The sequence below is a fragment of the Ochotona princeps genome, chromosome 7 (genome assembly GCF_030435755.1).
Source record: "Ochotona princeps isolate mOchPri1 chromosome 7, mOchPri1.hap1, whole genome shotgun sequence".
Taxonomy (NCBI): domain Eukaryota; kingdom Metazoa; phylum Chordata; class Mammalia; order Lagomorpha; family Ochotonidae; genus Ochotona; species Ochotona princeps.
The window spans coordinates 58,887,843-58,911,821 of NC_080838.1; the positions used below are offsets into that span (position 1 = coordinate 58,887,843).

General features: G+C 44.4%; 1 protein-coding gene across 2 annotated transcripts in view; it reads left to right on the forward strand.

Moving 5' to 3' along the window:
• CDS1 (CDP-diacylglycerol synthase 1) overlaps positions 1-16,562 on the forward strand; it is a 69,234-nt gene extending 52,672 nt beyond the window's left edge. For both annotated transcript variants that reach the window (XM_058667074.1, XM_058667075.1), the window contains 7 exons: positions 939-1,021; positions 2,945-3,032; positions 5,279-5,347; positions 7,842-7,994; positions 10,006-10,125; positions 11,920-12,023; positions 16,310-16,562. In XM_058667074.1, coding sequence (XP_058523057.1) covers positions 939-1,021; positions 2,945-3,032; positions 5,279-5,347; positions 7,842-7,994; positions 10,006-10,125; positions 11,920-12,023; positions 16,310-16,439 — 747 coding nt within the window. In that variant the 3' untranslated portion in view covers positions 16,440-16,562. The remainder of the gene's footprint in view (positions 1-938; positions 1,022-2,944; positions 3,033-5,278; positions 5,348-7,841; positions 7,995-10,005; positions 10,126-11,919; positions 12,024-16,309) is intronic.
• The last annotated feature ends 7,417 nt before the right edge of the window (positions 16,563-23,979 follow it).

Consider the following 23,979-nt stretch of genomic DNA (forward strand, 5'->3'; position numbering starts at 1 on the left):
CACAACTGGAAACTGGTCTGTACGTGATCAACACACATGCAGTTTTTCAGCAATTTTTCATGTGTAATTGGTTGAATCCATAGATGTGAATTCACAGATATGGAAGACTAACTGAACAAACAGTGCCTATTGAAAAAAAGCATTTATACATTTTGAAGCAACTCCTAAAAGAAAATTGGAGCTTTTAAACAGAAAAAAATAATATAAAACAAAGCAAATCATATGAAACACTCCTTGCTGAAATGGGCTTAGTAAGAGTAAATCAAAACCGTAAGAATTTTTAAAAGGTAGTTAATATATTCCAACCAAAATGATAAGACTCAGTTTGTAAAAATGGTAGTTTATGTTTTACTCACTGTATTGTGCTAAAAAACCCCCACCATAGCCAACTCTCGGGGCTATTGGAAATTTGAAAGTCCTGTCATTAAACAGGACTGTGAAGAGGAGTTTCAAGTGTGACATTAAAGGGCCGTTTGAGCCCTGCTAATCATTTGAGTTAGAAAGAACACTTTATGAGAAAGAGTGATCATGAAAGAAAAACAGTTTTGGCATTTTTTGGTAACTTCAGAATGCAGCCAGAATAAAATTGTCCTCTCTAAATGCCATAGCAACCTCATAAATTTCTCCTTACCATTCAAGTTGAGTAATTCAAGATTATGACTTACTTGTATATGCATTTTTAATTAGTGTATCTTAATATTGTTACCATTCCATTTGTGTGTAAATTACGATTTGCTTTGTTAAATGTTTTCATTACTGGAAGCTTCCAGTAGACAATAAAATGAATACGGTTTGCTAACAACGTTTTTTTGAATGACTTTATCTTATAATTTTCAGCTTAAGTCACTGTAGGAATTTGTGTTTCAGAATGGCATTTGCTTCCTTGGTTGCTCAGATCAGTGTGTTAACTAACATTTGTGTTGTTGGGCTGTTGACAGTTCGCATGGACTCATGTCACTTTACTGATAACCGTTACTCAGTCACATCTTGTCATCCAAAATCTGTTTGAAGGCATGATATGGTAAGGGAACAGTATTATGCACCTTAATATTTATGTGATAGTGCCTCTAGAGCTCTTTAACGTCGGACTGGGTCTTACAGATTTCTACTCAAACGTACTACCTGTTGTTCCTCCATTCCGTTAAAATAGTGCACCGAGTTTTGCTTGCTGTGTGGCAGCTGAAGACAAAATGCTTCATTAACAACAACTGGAAGCCGTTCTGTTTTCAGTTCCCAGTAAATGCAGCATGTTCCCACATAAGCCGCAGGTAGTTAATTGCATTGCAGGTGTTAATAAGCCTTCCCGTGACTTTGCACAGACGATAGGCTTTAAAAAGCTGTGTTAGGTCCAGGGAATGCAACAAGAATATTGCAGTTTGCCTGCCAGCAGACAGCATACCAGAATGCTGGTTGTGCTTCGCATTCCTGAAGGAATAGGCCTCTAAATATTCCGTGTACTGAATTGCTTGCATTATAGCAGAAGCCTGCAAAAAAGCATTTGTATTCATGAAAAACGATAAAATTTGTCACTGGGTAAAAAATTAGTTGAAATGAAGGAAAGCTTAAAATTTAAGAAAATTCTAACTGTATTCCCAGTACAGTTAAAATCTTTAAAAAAAAAAAAAAGATTTGTGAATGTTGTTGGGAACGCAGAGTGACAGAGTGAAATGGAGGGAGAGAGGAAGGTCCTCATTGGCTGGCTCACTTCCCGGTGGCCGGACCAGGTTGAAGTGGATCATCAGGAACTCCGAGTCAGCTGTGGCTGGCGGGGCCTCTGCACCGGCCCTCGTTCGCTGCTCTCCCAGGAGCGTTAGCATGGAGCTGCGTCTCATCAGAGCTGCAGCGCTGGGCCCCATGCCAGTGCTCCTTGGCATGCTGGTAGCGCAAGCACCAACCTAAGCTGCTGCACCAAGTGGCAGCCCTCGCCCCATAGTCATTTAAAACCTATTTCTTGAAATCAGAGTTGATGGGTTTGATGAAAATGCATTTTATTCACAGATTCATATTTTAGCAACATTCTGTGTGTGTAATTAATTGGTGTAGTGCATTTTATGGTGTCATAAAAACAGTTGATTGGGGGGATTGGATTAAGGAAGAATTAAAGTTATTAAATTTTTCAGATAATTTCTGTACAATTAGGTTACGGAAGAATTAAAATTATTAATTTTTCCTGAAGTTAATTTGTGTTTAAGAGGCTAGCATGCGTTTATCAGATTAGATTGTCTAAATGAATGACTCATTGCTGTTTTAAAAGGCTGTTTTTCTTTTTTTTTTTTTAATGAGCAAAATGTCAGAACAATTTATTTTAAAAAAAGATAGTCCAATCATAAAATAGGCATACGCCATTAAGGAACTTCAAACTCAAACAATGAAAATCTTTACATATATACATGTATGAAAATACTTCAAATCAAAACCACCAGAAACACCATTGCTACTAGCGACATGCAGTAACAGAAACTCTTGGGTGGGAATAGAAAACGATAAAGTCACTTTGGATATATTTTTTACCCAAAAATACCTTCCTATCCCCAAATCCAATGATTACTGCCCCCTTGGAATTTCATCAGTGAGTTGAAATTTATGCTCACATGTGAGTGATTACAGTAGCTGTGAAAAGGCTGTTTTTCTTAAGATAAACTTTCAGTCTCTTATTATAACTGTTGTTCATAAAAATGTATATGTCTGTAACTATATAAATTGATCATTTCACATATTCCTGACCAATCATGTTTTAGTGTGTTAGTTTACTTATAGATTTTACTCAGCTTCATTGCTAAATGGGCAGATTGGATTGGTACTGATGGCTGCTGCTAATGTTACCCCCTGCCTGTTTGGGCCCCAGGCCATGGGTTATTACCCTGGTCCATCATGAATTATAACCTGCATGTGTGAAAAGTTGCCACTTTATCTTATGGACTTTTTCTGCTGATTTTTTTTGAAGGTTCCTTGTTCCAATATCAAGTGTTATCTGCAATGACATAACTGCATACCTTTTTGGATTTTTTTTTGGAAGAACTCCATTAATAAAGGTAATGGAAAGATATCACAGTCAAGCTACCAGTGCAGCCTTTCAGATTCTCCGCAGGAGAACACTTCGCGCAGCACAATGCTCTTGCCATTGTGTCCAGAGCGCCTGGATTGCCCTTAGCAGCCACAGCACGGGGCTCCTGACCCAAGCCCTCTCTCACGGGCGAGGCCACACGCCCTCCTCCCCAGCAACCCCACTGCAGAGGTCTACTGACCTCGCTCTCCCCTCAAGCTGCCTTTTCCTTCCTCGGGTGAATGTTCTAAGTGACTTATTCCAGTTTCATCTACTGTTGTCCCCATGTCAAACCTTTACATCCAAACTCATTTCCATAAAAATCGTGGGGCCCTAAAGCAATGCAGAAAACACTGAGCACCCATGAAGGGTAAAGGCAGGGGAAGGGAGAGGCGCAGGAACAGACCACGCCAGCTGCCTGAGATTGGCTGCTGAGGCTCTGTTCTGTGTATGGCCATGGAGGGAACGAAAAGAGATGAGTTAAGTAATACAGTTAATGCTTTGGAGAAGAAAGGAAACAAAGCAGTTCTTCATGGAAATCAGACTCTTCCTAGACTGATTTTTTTTTTTTTTACAGAGCTTCAAATAATTCCCACAAATACATAACTTGATTGAACTGGCTAACGTGGTGTAGACAAAAACATTTTCCAGAATTAGTGGAAAGTGTCATGATGTAGTACAGGACGTGACAGACCGGGGGACTCTTACCTGCTCGGTCATTCCCAATATACTAGCAATGACCAGGATTGACCCAGGCTATACCTGGGAGCCAGGTACTCAATTGAGGCCTTCTTATGTGGGCATCAGAGGTCAACCACTTGAACCACTACCTGTTGCCTCCCAGGATACACATTAGGCAGAAAGTTGGAATTGGAAAGAGTTGGGGCTGGAACCCACACCCTCCAATACAGAATGCAGATACCCTAATGCCATCTTAATTGCTTTGCCAGATGCCTACCCCTAAATTTAACCTTCTAATTTTAGTTTTCCATTGATTTTGTGACCTCATATTTTAAGCATGTCTGTGAAGTTGCTGACACATAGGAGCAAGTAATTCCACACTCAGAGTTCTGTGTGGACTCAGAAGTTCCTGGTTTAGGAAGCCCTGAGAGGTAGCTATAGCTGTGAACCATCTCCATGACTGAGAGTGTGTGTCATTTCCCAGTGAGTTTACGGGGCTGGATTCACTGTATAACAGATCCAGGTAATTGAGCAACTGACATCTTTGTTGACATCTGTCAATTTTATAAGCTCTGTTATACTTTGGAATCCAAGCTTACTCTTAAGTTCATGGCAGTAATGCAGACACTGAAATATTCTAGGAGAAAATTCATCTGCCCCTTCACTGTGAAAGTATTATCAGAAGCCAAAAAACCAGTTCTTCTGAAACTTTTGACTCTGGACTTTTTGGATCCTCAAGATATGAGTCCTACAAAGAGCTTGTTAGCTTAACCCATAACCCCATTTTATCTTTGGAAACCTTCTTCTGAAATTTGGCTCTGTCCTGGCTGCCCTGAAGTGATCCTCACCAAGACCACCAGTTACCCCCTGAGGAGCTGTTCCCCTCCACAGCTGAGCCTTCTCTGACACGCACCTCTGGGCACCCTGTCTGCTCCTGGGTCTTTCCCACCTACACTTGTATCACTGAGTTCCGCTCTCTGAAAGCCCACTGACTGGCAACAGTAGAGAGAGAAAAACAGTATCTCTTTCTAGAAGCACAGCACATTTCTTTCATCTGGGAGACATGTTGTGGGGAGGAGGGATATGTGAATACTTGAGAAACAAGTGCAGTCTGGGGGGAGGGCTGAGTATTTCACAGATACGCTGAGTGTGTGTCCTACTCGGAACATGAGAAAATCTGGTGAGCTATAATATCTGGGTTTTGTCACAGTCCTGTTATTGTTGTTCAGTGGCAGGTCAATGCCAACTCTGTGTACACAGAGCTATGCCAACTGTTATGGAGGTTCATGTAAGCATTTCAGTCAGTATGTAGTAAAGTCCTATGGGAGGAAAAAAAAGCAACAGACAGGTATTAACAGCTTGTGGCATGGCTGGGCACCTACCATGTTCTGTGTATTCAGGGAGAGCACTGCCCAAGTCGGTCAGGATCACTGGACCAAGGAAAATGGGCTTGCAAGGGGGAAATAGGCATACAGTGTAGGAACCCCTCAAACGTTCTGCGGAAGTACTGTGTGTGAACTGAGTAACTCTGTGATTTTCTTTGGCCCTTTTCAGTTATCCCCTAAGAAGACTTGGGAAGGATTCATTGGAGGCTTTTTTTCCACAGTCGTGTTTGGATTCATTGTGAGTTTTTTGAAGATCATTGACTTTTCTTTTGGTAAAGTGTATGAAGTTTCTTAGTTTGTTCCACAGCTAAAAGTATTAAGGCACAAAAAAATACTAATAAGGTGTTACCTACCGAAGAGAAGCAGCTGCACGCCACAGTAGTCCTCCTCCTGGCTGCGTATCAGACTTGCCTGGGCAGCTTAACAAACTGTATGTCCCAACCTTTGTTCAGGCCAACTAATCCCCCCACCCCCGGTGATCTTAACACACAGGCAGGCTGGAGACCCCTGGTGCTGCTGGTGTGTCTCTGAGTGCTGTTCTGTCTCAGGGCACGGGTGGGCGTAGGGGAATAGGAATAGTAGCTGGCTTTGAGTAATATCTAAGAACGTAAATGATGTTGAAAATCTCTGCCCTTTTTTTTAAAAATGAGATTAATAGATATATTTTTTTACTTTAAAGAGAAAAAGAGAGATCTTCCAATGACTGTTTCATTCCCCAAATGGCTCCAATGGCCAAAACTGAGCTGGTCTGAAGCTGGGAACCAGAAATTTCTTCTGGATCTGCCTGTGGATGCAGGGACCCATGGCCTCGGGCCATCTGCTGCTGCTCTCCCAGGGCATTAAGCAGAGAGTTGGATTAGAAGTAGAGCAGCTGGGACTTGAGCTGGCACCCATATGGGATGCCAGTTCTGCAAGCACAGGCTTAGCTTGTTACACCACCATGCCAGCCCCAAGCTCTGCCTTCTTCTGCTTATTATTATTAGTTTTAAAATATATAGTCATTTTTATTGAAACATTTACAGAGAGGAGAAGAGACAGAAAGATTTTCTACACACTGGTCCACTCCCCAAATGGCTGCAATGGCCAGAGCTGAGCAGATCTGAGCTTCTAGGTCTCCCGTGCAGGTTCAGGGTCTCACCACTTTGGGGCATCCTCTGATGCTTTCCTCAACGATAACAGAGCTGAATGGAAAGTGGGACAGCTGGACATGAACCAGTGCCCAAATGGAATGCCAGTGCTTGCAAGGGGAGGATTAGCTGATTGAGCCATGGCACTGGGCCCAAAGTTTACCTTCTTGGAGACCACATGGCTCAGTGGCTGGTTACCGTGGTGAGGTTGACTTGCAGAAAAGGTTTGTTAGTATGAATAAGTAACATTCACCTTTATTGTTTGTATCTTCAAAGTTATTTTGCAGTTATAAAATTTAGGATTTTATTACAGAGTGTCTACCGAGAATCAGTATAGTAAAATGATTGAACATAAGAGAAACAGAATTAAGAATTATCCTTAGGAAGTTTAAATTTATGAGACTCTAGTATCTGGCACTTGTTATATATAAATAACTGGTAATACATGAAACATAAAGGTGTGAGTATATGTGAAGAGACAAAAAGAACATTAATAGAAATGCGCCATGGTCCTGGATGGGGGAAAACTACCATAAACACTGCATCTAACTTATAAGTTTAGCTTGTTCTTCCTGAAAAATTAAGAGAATTTGATAAAATTTTCCAAACTCTCTGTACAAGAGAATGAATAATATTACTAAGTAGAATGAGAAAGAATCCACCTCTGTTCAATATTTGTATATTATAAATCAAGAATAATTAAAATACTAGGTTAATGTAAAACTTTTTAGTATTAGAAAAGACTCATTTGGTAATGTTACAGGAATAGTCATATCCTCAAAAGAAAATAAAGAACTGTCCTTTAAGAATGCAGTATCTGAAAGAGTTAATGAGGAGAGAAACTAATTTTTTAGTATACGGTTTTGAGGAAATCGGTTGTTTGGAAGCAAAATTATTTATTTTCATTCCTAGTATAATAGATGTTACAGTGTAAATATAACACAGTTACACTGTTAATGATTCTTGAGAGCAGAATTATGGAGTGAATGGGTTCATAGAAAAGAAAAAGAATAATATTTAGCAGTTTAAATTTATAACAAATGCTTTATTATCTTCCACTTTGTTTGGAAGTGGAACAGCTGGGACGGGAACTTGTGACTGTATGGGATACTGGTGCAGTTTGCCCTACTCTGCCACAAGGCTGACCCTCACTGTTCTGCTTTGATGGCTCAGTTGCAGTGATGTGACCAGGGAAGGGTTGACTGAGTTACAGTTTTCTGGGTTGGTTATGAACAGTAGTGTATCCTTTCCCAGTCATTTTGGATCACTGTTGAATCATTAGCCAAATTAAGTAGGATTGTCTATTATCAACCTCCATCCTCTATTCTCCTATATCTTTGTAACTATTAGCTATCAGGAATGGTTGTATTTTTAAAATGTGGATATTACTACAATTAGTTCAGCTTTTTTTCTTTATCCACTCTCTCCTTTTTGTGGTCATGTTAGAAGTCTCTAGAAATGTCATTTTCTGAAAATGTTTGAAGTATTTTGTAGGGCCAGTGGTTACCCAACTAACTTTGAGAAGCCTTAATGGAATGTTAGTAGGAAGACGTTCAGGTGTTCCGTATCCGGCCATGTTTTGTGAATTCTTGCCTCATTACGCAGGCTGCCTACGTGCTGTCCAAGTACCAGTACTTTGTCTGCCCCGTGGAGTACCGCAGCGACGTGAACTCCTTTGTCACAGAATGTGAGCCTTCTGAGCTCTTCCAGCTTCAGAGTTATGCCCTGCCCTCCTTCCTGAAGGCCGTGTGGAGGCAGGTAAGGCACACGCCGTGTGAGGGATCCTCCGCTCTCGAGACCCAAAATCCCCTTCATAAGTGGGACTTGGAGTTTTTGCAAGGAACCGGTTTCCGCAGAAATTTGAATTATGATTACAGTGGTTTAGTGTTTGCTTATCAGTAAAAAAAAATCTGTTCTCTCTCCTTGTTATTTTACTTTCTTGAGCAGAAAAATATGAAAACTGCAGTTCCTTTGGGGTGGCAGGAACTTCTTTGCCTAATGGTTTACGTACTGCCAAGGACTTTTGCGTTTAATGAATCAAATAGATTAGAATGAGTTTCACCTATTATTGAATTAACTCAATTTAAAACCTAATTAAAATTCAAAGGGCCCCTGACTTTTAGAGGGTGTTTATTAGTGCAGAAAGCTTCGTCTGCTGAAAAGGGTTTTTCCTTGTGGAAGACACTTCTGCTTTAGAGCATCTGTGAGGTCTTCCACTGAAACGGGTTGACATGTCTCCATCACACCCACCTGGTCAGTGACATCAAGGCTGATGGTGGGCAGGTAGAAGTGGGAGATAGAGTACTCATATGTATGCTTCTGTGTCCACCTGTGAGCACCTGGAACACTTTTTTTTTAAGGGTTTATTTATTTCTATTGGAAAGGCAGATTTACAGAGAAAAGGAAGTACAGAAAGAGCCTCTGTCTACTGCTCACTCCCTCAGCGGTTGCACCGGCCAGAGCTGAGGTGATCCGAAGCCAGTAGCCGGGGGCTTCTTCTGGGTCTCCCGCACAGTGCAGGATCCCAAGCCTTGGGCCATCCTCCAGAGTCCTCTCAGGCCACAAGCGGGGAGCTGGATGGGAAGTGGAGCAGCCAGGACATGAACTAGTGCCCACATGGGATCCCGGCATTTGCAAAGCAAGCATTTAGTCACTGAGCCATTGTGCTGGGCCCAAAATATTTTACTTTTTTTAACTAAGATCAGTCGTGTAAAAATGTTTTTGTTACTTCATTTTATTGGAAAGACTGAGAGCCAGACGTCTTCCATCCACTCATTCACTTGCTAAATGCCTGTAACAGCCAGCGCTGGGTCAGGCTGAATCCAGAACCTCGAAGGTCATAGTGGTGTCCCTTATGGTTGGCAGGGAGCAGCCCTTTGAATCAAGGTCTGCTGTGTCCCAAGGGGTGCGTAAAAGCAGGAAACTGAATTGGAAGCAAAGTAGCCAAAGTCAAGCTAGGGACTCTGGTGTGAAAAGTGAGCAGTCCAAGTGGCAGTTGAGCGGCTGTGCCAAAGCCCGCCACTGGCATCCAGAGCTTTTGAGAGCAGGTTTGTATTATATCATTTGCTGAATACATTGTGCTTGAGTTCCCTGAATTTCTTTTAATCCCCAAGCCATCTGTTACCAGCCATAAAAGTCGTGATGCCTGCAGTCTCTGATTAGGCTCAAGGTTGTTGCTTGGAAAATGTTTTCAAAACTTGATCGTCTCGCATCTTTCTTGAGCTACAGCCATTGCACACCAGTTCTCATGTATGTGGTCCTCGCTCCAGTTTGTTGGTAACTGTCTTCCTGGGGCTCAGTTTTGGTCATCTTTAAACAGCTTTTTCTGTGTTTTCCCATGCCATTCAACTGAATTGTAGAAGAGGCCAACATTCCCCTTATTTCTTCAAATGAGACAAAGTTATGTAACCATAAAAACAATAGCTAGTAGAAAAAGCAAACTGGTAACTAATTGATTCTTTCCGAGCAAACACCATTGTAAAAGCTACTGGCTGACGCTAGAGAGTAGCCCGTGCAGTGGCAGTGTGTCCACAGGTGCCGTGCTTGGGAGTGAGCTACGGGGGTGAACGGGCTTCCTCTGGCTCTGCAGAGGAGGGTGCAGGAAGCTGAGCGGGTATTTTTCTCCGTGATCCTTGCAGTTAGTGTTGTTAACAGACAGTGGGGAGCACGGTTCAGCCTACCATTCAGATCACGGGTCTTGGACTGTGTGCATGCTCACAGTTTAACCCCACCAACCTTCACCTGCCTCCCACTTCTTTCTCCACTTTAGGAAACGGTGAGCTTGTACCCCTTCCAGATTCACAGCATTGCTCTTTCAACTTTTGCATCTTTAATTGGCCCATTTGGAGGGTTCTTTGCCAGTGGGTTCAAAAGAGCTTTCAAAATCAAGGTATGTACGGGGAGTCTTTGTTCAGAGATTAGAGAGTAGAATTAGAGCAGGTAATTTAGGATTTGGGTCACTGTTATCCTGCCAGGCAAAAAACCTCTTACCTGTACTGTGTTTCCCCAGCCGAAATGCTGCCTGGCTGACGGGGGAATGTTCCTTCTGGTCCAGCTGAGCCACGTGGCCTCAGTGCACTTTATGGTGCCACACACAGCGTCCTCTTTCCCTGGCGTGGCATGTGTGCTTAGTGCTGTGGTACCCAGAATCTGCCCGTGAGAATCCAGCCCTGCGCAGTGTGTGAGCCTCTGTCTCTGGGGGCAGCCTCACCTGCAGGGATGTGACGAAGAGCCTTTGGCTGTGACTGCCCACTCTGCTGGACCAGGGACACTGTCTGTTTTATACCACCTGTCTCATCTGGACTTAACACCACTCTCAGGCCATCTGCCAATGAGTGAGTGTAGTTGAATTTTAATGAAATTTTATTCACAGCCACAAGCCACGGCTGGATTTGCTCTGGGGATGCTGACCCCAGGATTAGGTGCTGTAAACTCTCCTGACATTTTGGTTAACTCGGATCATCATGAAGCAGCAGGATCTCAGCCCTGTTCACCCAGCCTCCCTCCCGTGGCCCCAGGGGGTTAAGGTTCTGAAAGGTGGTACCATTCTGAGTGAGAGGGTAGCTGTTGGAGGGATGGGGAGGGTAGGTCTCCTTGAGGAACTGGCATATTTCCCAGGCACGTTAACAGGGAGCTGAATCAGAACTGGAGCAGCTAGATCGAGAATTGGAACCCAGGTGAGATGCTGGTGTCACAGGCCGAGGCTTAACTTGCTATGCCACAACAGCACCTGCTCCCCAGCTGGTTACCTCTGGTTCTTTATTAATAGGAAATGGAGGAAATGAAGTTAGTTGGCAAAAGCCAACCATAGAATTTGTCAATAGTTTTTAAAATAGAGAAAATGTATTTCTAGAATGGTTCTCAGGCAGGATTTCTTGTTGAATGGTGAGACTTTTTTTTTAAAAAACTTATTTGAAATGAACATATGTTAGCAATATGTTAACATATTTAACAAACGTCTAACATATTTAACAAATGTGTTAGCATTTGAAATGCTTTTTCGGCTTCCTTGTGTTTAGGTTGCCTATGTGAACAGAGGAGGAGCAGTTGGCCAGCTGAGACTCCTGGCTGCGTGGGCGTGGGATTGTCTCTCCAGAGTGCAGTTCAGAAGGGCTCGCTCCCCACTCACCGTGTGGCCGTTTGTGGGCTCACATATTGCAAACAAGCTAGCTGTTTCGACTTTTCCTTTTACATCAACATTGAAGCAGGAAGAGATGTTAACCATAGTAGTAAAATGTCTGTTTCAGAGAAAGGCCTACCAGGGTAAACATGAGTTGGAACTGGTTGCACGTTTGCCAACGCCACTGAAGCAGCTCCCCAAGTGGCTTCTGGTGGCCCCAAGCAGAGGCTGCAAGGCAATGCGATCAGTCATGGCCAAGCATGTTCTTATTAGGATAGGTCTCATTACCTGAGATGGTAATGGTAATAGTGAGTTTGCTTGGCATTGAACGAGTGCCATTTGAAAGCTGTGGGTGAGCTGAGACGTTAATCCAAAATAAGCATGTATTTGCAGGATGTAGTTTTAGTCTATCATACTTGTTCTAACACATTTGTATTTAGTGGACAGCTTTAGTAGCATTTTTCTTATACAGTCCATGGTATGTGAAACATCAGTAGGCAGGAATTTTGTGTCAGGTAATTTTTTGATGGGTAAATATGCTAATGTATCTGTTTGTTTCTAAAGGATTTTGCAAACACCATTCCTGGACATGGTGGGATAATGGACAGGTTTGACTGTCAGTATTTGATGGCGACGTTTGTGCATGTGTACATCACGAGCTTTATAAGGTACTTTTACATTAAAACATTCTTTAATGCCTTCTTTGGGTGGTTAGTGCTGTCAACATGAGTTTGAATAAGCTTTTTCCAACACTGGGAGTCTACTACATCAAAGTGAATGGTGGTTCCGGAATTGTCATGCTCAGCTGTATTGGTTAAATTGTAGTCACTTTCCATACATTTGAGCAATTTCAGCAGTGTGTGTCACGGTCCTTCACAGGAGCGTGTTAGAGACCCAGATGTGGTTTTTCAGGTGTGAGCCTTGCAGGGATCAGGAATTGGGAATACTTGTATGTATAATACAAGCAGTTGGTTGGTGAGTGGGTGGACTGGGCCAGTTATTTGATATAGGAAACCTTTGTGACTAAGCTTCAATGTTTTGGATCTTTCCTAAAATGCCAGCTTTCGGCATGAAGTCCGACCTCATCAACCACTTACTAATTTTGTTTTCTGTGATCTCCTGGGGAGAACCAGTCAGCAGAACACTTACTAACTGTGCTTGAGCCATCAAAAAAGATGGCTTTCCTTCATTGGGAGTGAAGTGCATATTTAGAGAATCCCTAAGTGCACATTTAAATATATCCCCAGAGCAAAGAGCGCATTTCAGTAGCAATTTTTATGTGTGCGTATGGTGGGGTGGAGGGCAGTCCCACTAGCACTATATCAAAGAATCAATCTTTTCAAAGAACCAGCTTCTGACTTTGCTCATGTTCACTGTTGTATATTTTCTACTTCATTGATTTCTACTCCTCTGTCTTTCCTTTACCATTTCTTTAGCTTCAGTTTCCTTTATTGAATAGCTTCATGAGATAAAGCTTAGATGACTGATCTGCAGCCTTGTCTAATAAAAGGATATTTCAGACATTTTAGTGGAAATTTGGAATACAGATACATTAACTTTAGTCAAAAGACTTTAAAATCTATGCACGTGGTTTCTTGGTCAAATACATTTTCCATGAACTTTTTGAAAGTCCCTTGAGTTTCATCTGAGACCATACAATTCCCCTTAAGGATCACCTTCTCCTTACCCTACAAGTTACAGTATTTATATTTTCACTATTCAGTTGTATTTTCTGATTTTCATCGTTGCAGGGGTTATTAAGTGCATTGTTTCATTTCTGAACAAATGCACATCTTTTCTTTCTCCTTTCCTTACTGACATTTGTCTTAACGTCACTGTGGCCAGAGGACACTGGCCTGTGTTCTGTTCTGGTACATGTTTCCCGTGCACCTGCAACAGATGTGACCGCGGGAACCTTCAGATGCCGTGCTGTGTATGTCAGCTAAGTAAAGCTTCAGTTCAACTAAGCTTTCTGCAATGATTTTTTTTTTGCCAAGGGAGTTCTGTTAAAGCTTATAAATATGTTCTTGTTTCTAGTTCTGCCAATTTTTGCACTGTGTGTTTTGAAGTTTTTGTGTTAAGGATGTGTGCAGAATTAGGATTGTCATGTCTCTGTTGAATTGATCTCTTTTGTCCTAAGTCACACTGGGTTTTTCTTTTTTGAAGAAATCCCTCATTGTCTCAGTGGAGAGAAGTCATGCTGAGGCAGGTTGTCTGCCACTTGAAAGCAAATATTTAGACAATTGGAAAAGTAAGGGTGCCAGGACGCAGCTGTCTGGGAGCACCTGCTGACATAATTTTGCATTTAGCTGAACTTGCTAGAATGGCATCACTTTTCTCTGTGGATGTCTAGCCTGGGTTTATTCTATGAAGTTGCTGAAACTTTGAAAGAAATGTGATAGGATCTGCTGGGCTCTGACTTGGCCATGAGAAACATACAGCCGCAGGTTTTTGGAAGATGAGTTGAGCCATGTGCCTGAAGGTGACCCAGGGGATGGCTTATCTGGGCTATTGTGCAGTTGGCTAAATCAAAGATTTCTATGATAAATAGTTCCTGCACTCATCCTCATTGTAATCTAACAGGCATTTCTTTGTTGCAGAGTCCTCCCACTTTCCTGCAGTCCAATTTGATCAGTCTTCATTATAAATGACACATTTACTTACCCATGTGCATATCTTAGAAGCCTCTGCACTCCCAATATGTAGTTTGCAGTTTGCTGTTTTGCCTGATGCTATCCACAAGCAAAAATCAGCCATCTGCTTTTCTATTCAAGTGGACAGTAGAAAGTACCAGGAATAGTCATTGTTTATCAAGAATTGGATTCGGTTCATCCTTAGTTTGACAAACTAGCATTTAGCAATGTAACTGCAGAAGCACAAATGGTCCGGGCTGCTAAATGGGTTGAGGCTGGGTTGTCCAGGGAGGGAATGGTGTGTGAGTAGAAATCCACCCCTGCACTAAAGCACACGGTTCTTATATGCCAGCTGATGGTCCTCTTGTCTGCCTCAGGCAGGAGCCTCAGGGCAGGGTTCAGGACTTAGCCCTGGGGCTACTTGGACAAGGTGCCTTCCATCATATGGAATGTCCTAGAAGCTACACATTCGAATTATATTTTCATAGCTTCTATTTGGTTTATCCTGCCTCCTCCAGGCTCCCTTCCTTTCTTGCATTTTAATTTTTGTGATAGCATATTTTTAATTTATATTACATTTGCATTCTTAATGCTCCACTGAATAAAGAAATTCAGTGAAGAAAAAGTAGAAAGACTGCTGTTCAGAAATATAGTCAAGGACTAAAAATAGATTGTCATTTTTCTCCTCTGTGTCAAAAAGTTTTGTACTCTTATTTGTTGGCTACACACATCAGGAAAACATAATATTTTTTTGAGGGGAGGACTGACTTATTGCACTAAGCATGGTGATCTCCAGTTGCATGTTTTGTTGCAAAGATGTGATTTCATTTTTTATGGCTGAGTAGTATTCCAGTGTGTGTATATACACAGAAACATGACATAAACATGGGGTACAGATAGCACTTTCACTTGCTTGTTCCCAGGAGTGGAATGGTTGCATCAATTGGAAGATCCATGTTTCTGTTTTTGAGGAATCCCCACACTATCTTCCTTAATGGTTTACATAATTGTTAGTTTACGTTCCCACCAGATTGTGTCAGGGCATGATTGTCTCCACATCCTCGTCAGCATTTATTTTTTGACTTAGGGGTGACATGCATCCTAAGTGGAGTGAAGTGACACTGTACTGTGGTTTTGGTTTGTATCTCCCTGATGGCTAGTGAGCCTGAGCATCTTTTCGTCTGTCTTTTGACCATTTATATTTCCTTCTTTGAGGAAAAGTTTTGTTCATGTCTTTTGAGCATTTCTCCACACTGTTTATGCTGTTGTTTCTTTTTCTTTTCTATTTTAAAGATTTATTTATTTTTATTGGAAAGTCAGATATACAGAGAGGAGGAGAGACAGAGAGGAAGATCTTCCGTCCAGTGATTCACTCCCCAAGTGAGCTCAACGGCCAGTGCTGCACCAATCCGAAGCTGGGAACTAGGAACCTCTTCCACGTGAGTGCAGGGTCCCAAAGCTTTGGGCTGTCCTCCACTGCTTTCCCAGGCCACAAGCAGGGAGCTGGATGGGAAGTAGAGCTGCTGGGATTAGAACCGGTGCCCATATGGGATCCTGGTGCGTTCAAGGCAAGGACTTTAGCCGCTAGGCCACGCTGCCGGGCCCTATGCTGTTGTTTCTTGAGCTTACACATCCTGTTACTCTCTTATCAGATGCATAGTTGGTTCCAACGGCCCTGCAGCGTATCCTGAAATCTGGTTGTGTGATGCTTCCAGCTTTGTTTGTATTCCTGATGACTTCTTTTATTATTTGAAATAGCTTTGCGGTCTTTTGACTCAATTCAGGTTTTATTTGTCCCCACCTCTAACTAGGGTGTCTCTTTAGAAAGGTTTTTTGTTTATTTTTTGTTTTTTTAAAGAACTTAGGTCTGCTGCCCCTAAACTACCTTGTGTTGTTCCTTGCTTTGTTGGCATATTCTTTCCACATCTGGGTTTCTCTTCCCTCTGGGTCGAATATTTGAGCAAGAGCTGTCTCAGTCTGGTGAAGAACTGCTATTCTCATTTATTGCCACTTTTTTGTTGTTGTTTTTAAAAGATTTCTTTTATTTGAAAGTTGGAGTTACAATGACAGAGGAAAAGGGCTGGAGTACTTACTTGGGCCATCTTCCGCTGCGTTTCGCTGGTATATTAACTGAGAACTTGATTAAAAGTGGAGCAACCTGGACACAAACCTGTGCCACTGTGGGATGCTGGCATCGCAGGCGGCGGCTTAACTGTCTAGGCCCAATGCAGACCTCATAGCTTTTGCTTTCCGTTGGGACGTAGGCTTCGTTTAGCTCTGTGAGAGTGACACCAGCCTTGTCTTTTCTGCCTTGCCGTCAGGGGCCCGAATCCCAGCCGCGTGCTGCAACAGTTGTTGGTGCTTCAGCCGGAACAGCAGCTGCATATATACAAAGCCCTCAAGACGCATCTCATCGAGAAAGGTCTCCTGCAGCCCACCCTGAAGGTGTAATGGACCCGCAGGGGGAAGGCCCAGCAAGACGGAGCTCTCCAGGGAAGCACAGGCCAATGGACTTTTGTCATTGTACAGAAAAAAAAAAAGCTTTAAAATGCAATAGATTTGAAGTTTTACAGACCTGAATGTTTCTTATTCTGAAATTACTGTGAATATTTAACAAACACGTACTTGATCTAAGTTATGGAATAAGTAGCAAATTGCCAGCAAAATATCCTGTACCTTTTCTAAGGCGCATTTTCCAATGTCCGTTTCCTTCCCCTCACTCGCTCTTGGTTTCATCCTTTAAAAGCCTCGTGTTTTTAAAAAGTCAAACAGTATAAAGTGAGAAAATGGAGGATATCTCAAGCGTGCATCTGGCACAGGGACCTTTGACACTAATATTTACTTTCGCACTTGGAGCTGCTCTCAGCTTGAGCAAGATGTTTTATGTGAGGCCTGGCAGGAAGTTTGTTCTCCTGCACTTCCTCCTCCTGTGGCCTCAAGTATCTTCAGAAAGGCCGCATTGGACACCTGTTCTCCCCTTTAAAAAAGAAAAAAAGATTGTCCACTTGCGAAAGAGGTGGTCATTTGCCAGGAGGAAACATTGCGCTCTCAGGCTGGTTCAACATTCAATGGAGGAAGGCTGAAAGGTGCGGGCTCCCTGGCTGCCCTGGGAGCAGGCCTCCTCTGCTTCTGATAGAATGTGGGGAAACACAGAAACTCACAGAAGGTTCTCAAGAGAAACAAAAGAGGACTTGACTACAAAGAACACGAAGTGCAGATCCCTCCCCTTGATCTGAAGTGAGGACAGAGCCCTGGAAGCAGCAGGAACGTGTGGCAATGGCTGCCGCATGGTCAAGGCTTTCCCTTGGTTTCTTTTTGCTTTCTGTACGCCCTGTAGCCAAGAGTTTGTGCTGAGATTGAGCAGGGGCAGTGGCTTGCAGCAGACTGCAGGGTGCTTGACTAAGTGAGGAAGACCTGTTCTTGAGAGGAGGAAGGCCCTGCCCATCCAGGCCCTGGTGCCTGCGTTCTCCTCCTGGAAGCCCAGCAGGAAAGGAGGCAGACAGCTGGCTGTGCAGGTGCAGGGCCACTCCCTGGTCACAGCTCAGCCTTGTCGCATTGCTCTTTCGCATCATGTCATAGAAGTCGAAGACAGCGACTGATTGCTTTTTCTTGCAAGAATGAAAAATCAAGCAGAAGTGATCCCCGTCCCGAGCGAGAGCCGCCTCTGCGGTGGGCTGGGTGCTCTGAGCACATGCGGGCGCATTTCTAATCAGTGGACTCAGCTAAGCTGTTTACTGCTGCTGTGTATTCTCTGCAACAGCATTTGAAACATTGGATGGGAGGCTCTAAGCCTTTGGAACTACCAGTGCTTCTGGCTAAATATCCAGAGAGGAGAAACAAATATATCTTAAAGAATGTTTTGCTAACGAAAAGAGTAAATATTTTTGGTTAAATACAGATGTTCATTTCTATATTCCCATCCTACAACTATATCTAAAATGAAAGATTGCAAATGTAGGTACATTCAGTACCAAGAACTTCATTCCTTGGTCTGGTCTACATTCAGCTGATGTAACTCCCCTGGATGTATTCTGCCAGCGTGTGGCATCTCAAAAGATGTCATAAAACTCTAGAATTCCCGGTAGAACTGCTGCACGGGGGAGAATGAGCACTTTCACAATTGGGCCACCTACAAGCTAATTTTTATCACCTTGTAATATCTGCCCCATTGGCAGCTCCAAATATTGATCACAAAAGAATTTAGGATATCAGAATTTTTTTAAAAAATGAAATAAAAGTTCTGATAGGAGTTTATATTTAAAACTTGGTAGTTTGCACAAGGGAAAACACGCAGCTCCCTCTGCATTTGTGTTTAAATCACTCAGGCATCGCACTACAGAAGTATAAGAGCGCACTGAATATATGTATTATATAACCATTCTTACTATAAAGAAAACCTGAAGCTGGAACTATTTGGGGCCACAGTTAACGTTTTCCTGGAATAGACTTTGAAGAGTTGGATGTACATTATGCTATATGTTAAAAAAGTAAATTCTTAATTTTAACAGAGCTGTAAAAAATGAACTTTTTATAGCGTATATATTAAAATAGAGTATATTTTAACAAAAGATTGCCCTAAAACCTTGACTTCAATCATTTTTATATTTATACTGTGAAGAAGGCTTGAATTCCAGTGTGGTGATAGAGAAGCCAAAGTCTAGAGACAGCTGTCCCAGGGATTGCTAGTTGTTCTAAACTCCCCATGTGTGGGGGTTCTCTGATGGTACTTTCCACTGGAGTTTTTCACCTGTAGGAGGCAGGTGCCTCCCCGCTGGGAGTGCATTTGCACTTACAGTCTGAGAATAAAAGTACTGCAGAGGCTCTTGTGTCTTTCACGGAGAGTATCTTCAATTGCACTTTGAACAATGATGGAATCACCTTGATCACTGGAAAGTAGAAACGGTGTACGCGTCTGTAGCGGATGTGGGTAACAGCTGATGCTACGTGTCAGTCAGTTCTGCGAATCTTTTCTGAGAGGAAAATAAAACAAGCAAATCATATTGACTCTGTCGTGCCATTTTCTCACTGGAAAAGATACATTCAACTAGTGCTCCAGAATAGTGACAGATATTCCTAAGGCTGGTGGGGTGTGCTCCATCGCCACACGTCAGCCAGCTGGAAGGAGTCCCTCGGGAAGGAAGCAGGTGCACTGGGGAGCATGGTTTTGGAGGTTCGCAGTCTAACACTGGGTGGTCCTGTTGGGGTCACAGGCCGGTGAACAAGGAGGAGAGTGGTGGCAGAGCAGAGCAAGCCACTGCAGTGCCATCTTCAGATGTGCATGTGAATTTTTGTGACCGTGGACTTACCCACTGTAGCAGTAGTTTACCATATTTTGTTAATCTGTTTACCACTTGATGCGCTTTTGCGTTATTTCTAGTTAGGTGCTCTGATGAAAAATATTGCTGTGAACAGTTTGTGGACATACATGTCAGTGTGGATGTATCTTCATTTTTTCATGGGTAGATGTCTAGAATTGGAATTGCCGTGTTGCTTGGTAAGTTTAAGCTCTTAACAGATAAGCAATGTGTTTTCAGCAGTGGCTGTATGTTCTGACATTCTTGCTTGCGGTGTGCAAGGGGCCAGGCCTGTATCCTCACCAAAACTTCCCATTGTCAGTCTTTTCAGTTAAATCTAGCTGGTAGTGCTCTGAAGGTTTGTTTGTTTGTTACTTATTTTATTTTTGATATTTACATAGTAGATCAGGTGGGAAGGGTGAGGAGTAGGGGAAAGTGGGTGAAACCCTTGTTTCCAAATTTTTATTTTCTTCTTTGTGTATCTGGGGAAAGGAGGGAGATAAGGGAAGAAGCCACACCCAGCCTCCCAGCTGTCTCAGTACCTGAGGATGGGGAACCTGATGCCTCCCCATTGTGGAGGATTGGTTTAGGTGGTTCCGATAGTTCTGAAATGCTGTTGATCTTGCCTCTCAAAGGATGAGAAAATCCTTCCAAGGTCCTTTGGCTGACACAGTCCATCTTAGAATCTCCATTTGACCAGATTTTTGCTGTCAACTATTGGCTAGGGTAGTTGACCAATTTCTTCTGTCTTCCTTCCTCTGCTATGGCATCAGGTGCCCTCTGCAGGCCCCAGTGGACTGCCATATCTTCCATATGCTTCTGGGCATGCCATCCACTGTTCTGTCTTAGCCAGGGAGAAGGCCCAGTTCTGATACATGAACTCCATGATCAGTCTACAGATCCTACAGTTCTGCCTGTGGTTGGAGTTCTGAGTCCAGTGGTTCATCTGGGGAGATCCCCAAAGAAACCCTGTCTGAGGTGATTCCTGACCTGACTCTTCTGTGTTCTTGCCAGTACAGGGTATGGCTCAGTCTGTCACCCCCATCAGCCTAGTGCACATGCTGGTAGTTGCAATTGCTAGGTCAGTTCTGTCTCTGGCTCCATCTCTTACACAAACCAATGGATGTTTCAGCTCAAACCAACACAGTCCTACACACTCAGGCCTCATGTACACTAGCAGAAACTGCAGAATAGTTGGAGTGATTCCCAATAACCTCCACTAGGCCTGCCCCTAGCCCTGGTTCCTGTGCTTGCCAGTATGTGCAGAAGACTGGTCCAGTCTGTTCCACATCCAGTTTAGCTCCCATATACATCAATGAGCATTGGAGCCTAGTTTAACCCAACCAACCCCACTCTCCAGTCCATACTCATGCCAGCAGGTGCCACCACCTGTCTAGCCAGGCCCTTTCCTGGTCCTGGTTCTCATACTCACCAGTGGGAGCTGCAGCCCATCAGAGAGGTGCCCACAGTTTCCCCATGGGCCTACTCCAATTCCTGGATCTTGTACTCTCCAGGTGCTTCTGCAGTCCAGCTTGACAGGACTTGGCCTCCCCTGGTTCCAGCACTTGCCAGCCTATGCTGAGGCAAAGCCCAACCAGCGTGTACTTATTCTGGCTCATGAATGTACCAGTGGATACAGTGGTTAGCCCAGCCTTGCTCTCCCCTTAACCCAGTTTACATGCAGGCCAACAGGTATTGTAGCCCTGCCCAGCCTGATCTGCCCCCAGTCCCAGTTCTCACGCTCACCAATGGGAGCAGTAGCCCAGCATGGGAACCTGTGCTTCCCCTCACTGGGCTTGCACCCCTCCCCCAAGATCTGACGTGTGCAGGTGGGTGCTGTGACCCACCTCGTCTAGGCATTTGCCAGTGGGTTCTGTAGCCTGGCCTGTCCTGGCCCAGTCTGTACCCAGTTCTAGCTCATGTTGGCGGGTGCTGCAGCCTAGCTAAGCCCAGCCCAGCCAGCCTCCAGTCTCAGCCCTAATGTGAACTGACTGGTGTTGTAGCCTGACCCGGCCTATTCTAAGTGCCCATCCTGGTACTCAGATCTGTCAGTGGGTATAATGAATTGGTCCAACCTGGACTGCCCCCAGACCTGACACACATATGCCAGTGGATACTGTTGCCTGGTCTGGTCTGGGCTGCCTCCATCAGATCTTGCACACACCAGTGGGTCCTTGGCCCAGACTGACCTGGTCTACCTCCTGTCCTGGCAGAACAGTGGCCTAGCCTGACCAGCCTATTCCTATTCTAGTTCTTACTGTTGGGTGTTCCAGCCCAGCCACCTTGTCTACAGCCAGACACAGCTCTCACATGGCTCAGTAGGGGGAGGAGACGTAGCCCAGCCTGTCCTACACCTGCCCTGGCTCTCAAGAGCAGCAGTGGGTGCTGGAGCCTAGCCGAGTCTGGTGCACCCCAGACTCAGTCCACACCCATGCTGAGGGAGACTGCAGCCATGTCCAGCCCAGCCCAATGCCCGCTTTCTGGCTCTCGCACTCACCAGTGGGAACCACAACCCATTCATTCCTCCAGGGACCAAGTATGTGGGGGAATCCCAGGCTTATTCCGCCTGCCTGGGCATGAGCCTCCAGTTCTTCACATGCCCCCAGTGGCCTCCTGTGAGCCCACATCCTGAGGCCCCCACAAGCCGTGTGCCTGTGGCGGGCATAGCGTCGGCAGCTGGCCCCTGAGACCCGCCTTGACATCTCAATTTGTGTTTCCCCAATGACTGACAGTGTTAAACATCTTTTCACTTGTTCATTTTCCATTTTTATACTTTCTTTGAGTAATTCTCATACTTATTCATAAATGATACAATTTTTGTTCTTAGGGGATTGTAAAAAATCTTTATCTCTTCTGAATACAAATTCCTAATCAGATGTTTGATTTACAGATTTTTTCCCCCCAAGCTTTGGCTTATTTTTATATTTTCTTAATGGTTTGCCTTTGGAGTTTGACAACTTTTATTGTTTTCTGTTTGAACTAATTTGCAAGAAGGGGAGAGAGGGAAAGAGAGAGGAATCTCCTCTCCATTGTCTTGCTCCCCAAATGCTGGGTTTGGATCAGGCTAGAACCAGGGGCAGTGTCTCCCAAGTGAGCAGCGGCGACCCAGCTCCCCTAGCCGTCACTGGCTGTTTCCCCAGGTGCGTGCCAGCAGAAAGCTGGAACCAGGAGCGAAGCCAGGAGGTGAACCCAGGCACTCCCCACTGGGGTGTGTGTGTTCCAAATGGCATCTTACTCACTAAATGCCCATCTTTACAATTTTAGTTTTGATAATGTCCCGCTGGTCAGTTTTGTTCGTTGAGAATGTGAGAGCAGCTTCGGGGTTGGCCAGGGGAAGGTGGTCACCCAGCTTTCTCCAGGTCTCTGCTGGGTCCGTGTGCAGGAGAGCTGGGCTGGCCCCAGTTCCAGGCTGTGGTTGCTGCTGCACCCCTCTTTAAGAGGCAGGCAGCACTTGGCACCCCAGTGATGATCCAAGAGTCTGTTCTCCAAGTAAAAGAGAGGCAGCTCCAAATGTTTGCTACCTTTATGCCTGGCATCTCCGGCACTCCGGCGTGACGGATGCTCTGTGTTCCTTGAGCATGGACGTAGAACTGCTTTTGAATCAAGCCAACATTTTATTACCTAAAACACTGAAATACATCCTCTCCTTTCCAAGGACTGTGCAGACTGGCAGGGAGACAATGTCAACAGGACAGGGGCTGAGGTCTGCTCAGGAAGGGCCCTCAGCCTGGGCTGGAGCTGGCGGGGAGTGGCCAGAGTGGGGAGGAGAAACCCAGGCTGGCCCGGAGGGCTGCTGGGCTGGGCTCTCCCTCTCACCTGCTTTCTTAGCCAGATACCTTCTTGGAGTCACAATGAAAAGTAGTCTGTCCCCACATGGCACAGAGTGCGTGAGTTGGTGCTGAGAATATAAACTGTTCAGATATACCACAGGAGGGACAGTGGGCTCCTCTGTATTAAAAAGGAAAACATTTGTCCACACCAAAATCTGTCCATGACCATCTACAGCCGCACCCATCGCAGTGAGGCAGGCAGAACCCTCACACCCATCAGAGGCGAGGAAGGACACATGGCAGGTACCTGAGAAGGACTGCAGCCGGCAGGTAAGAGCAGGTGTGAGGACATGGCCGAGCCTCAGCTTCAGAGGGAGACACCTGCTGCAAGAGACCACACGTTGCCTGGCTCTGTTATGTGAAAAGTCCAGAACAGGCCAATTTAAAAAATTTGGGCATTAAAAGCAAATATTTTTTATCCTTTCATTAACTTTTAGAAGTACCCTCGTGTAACTCAGAGGATTATGTGCTTTGACACTTTTATAGTACATCTCAAAATTGTTAAAACATCTGAGGAAAATCCCTGGGAAAGTGGGGCCAGCCGCCCTGCCTTGATTTGCCTGCTGGGCAGGGTGGAAGGTGAGAGCTGCCCCGCCTGGGATATTTCAACCTCCCCTGCTGAGGCTGGGCCAAGAAGCGCCAGGAGCCCTTCTGCAAAGACCCCCTGGCTTCTTTGATGGGATGGTGGGAGCCCTTCTGCAAAGACCCCCTGGCTTCTTTGATGGGATGGTGGGTGGGGTGGGTGGTTCTTCCTCTGGGGGAAGAGCCTCACACTCAGGGATCCCCTCACAGCCTAAGGACCCTTAAATGTCTGAAACACTTCCGCTGAGATTTCAAACACCAGGGAAGCTCAAATGCAACACAAAG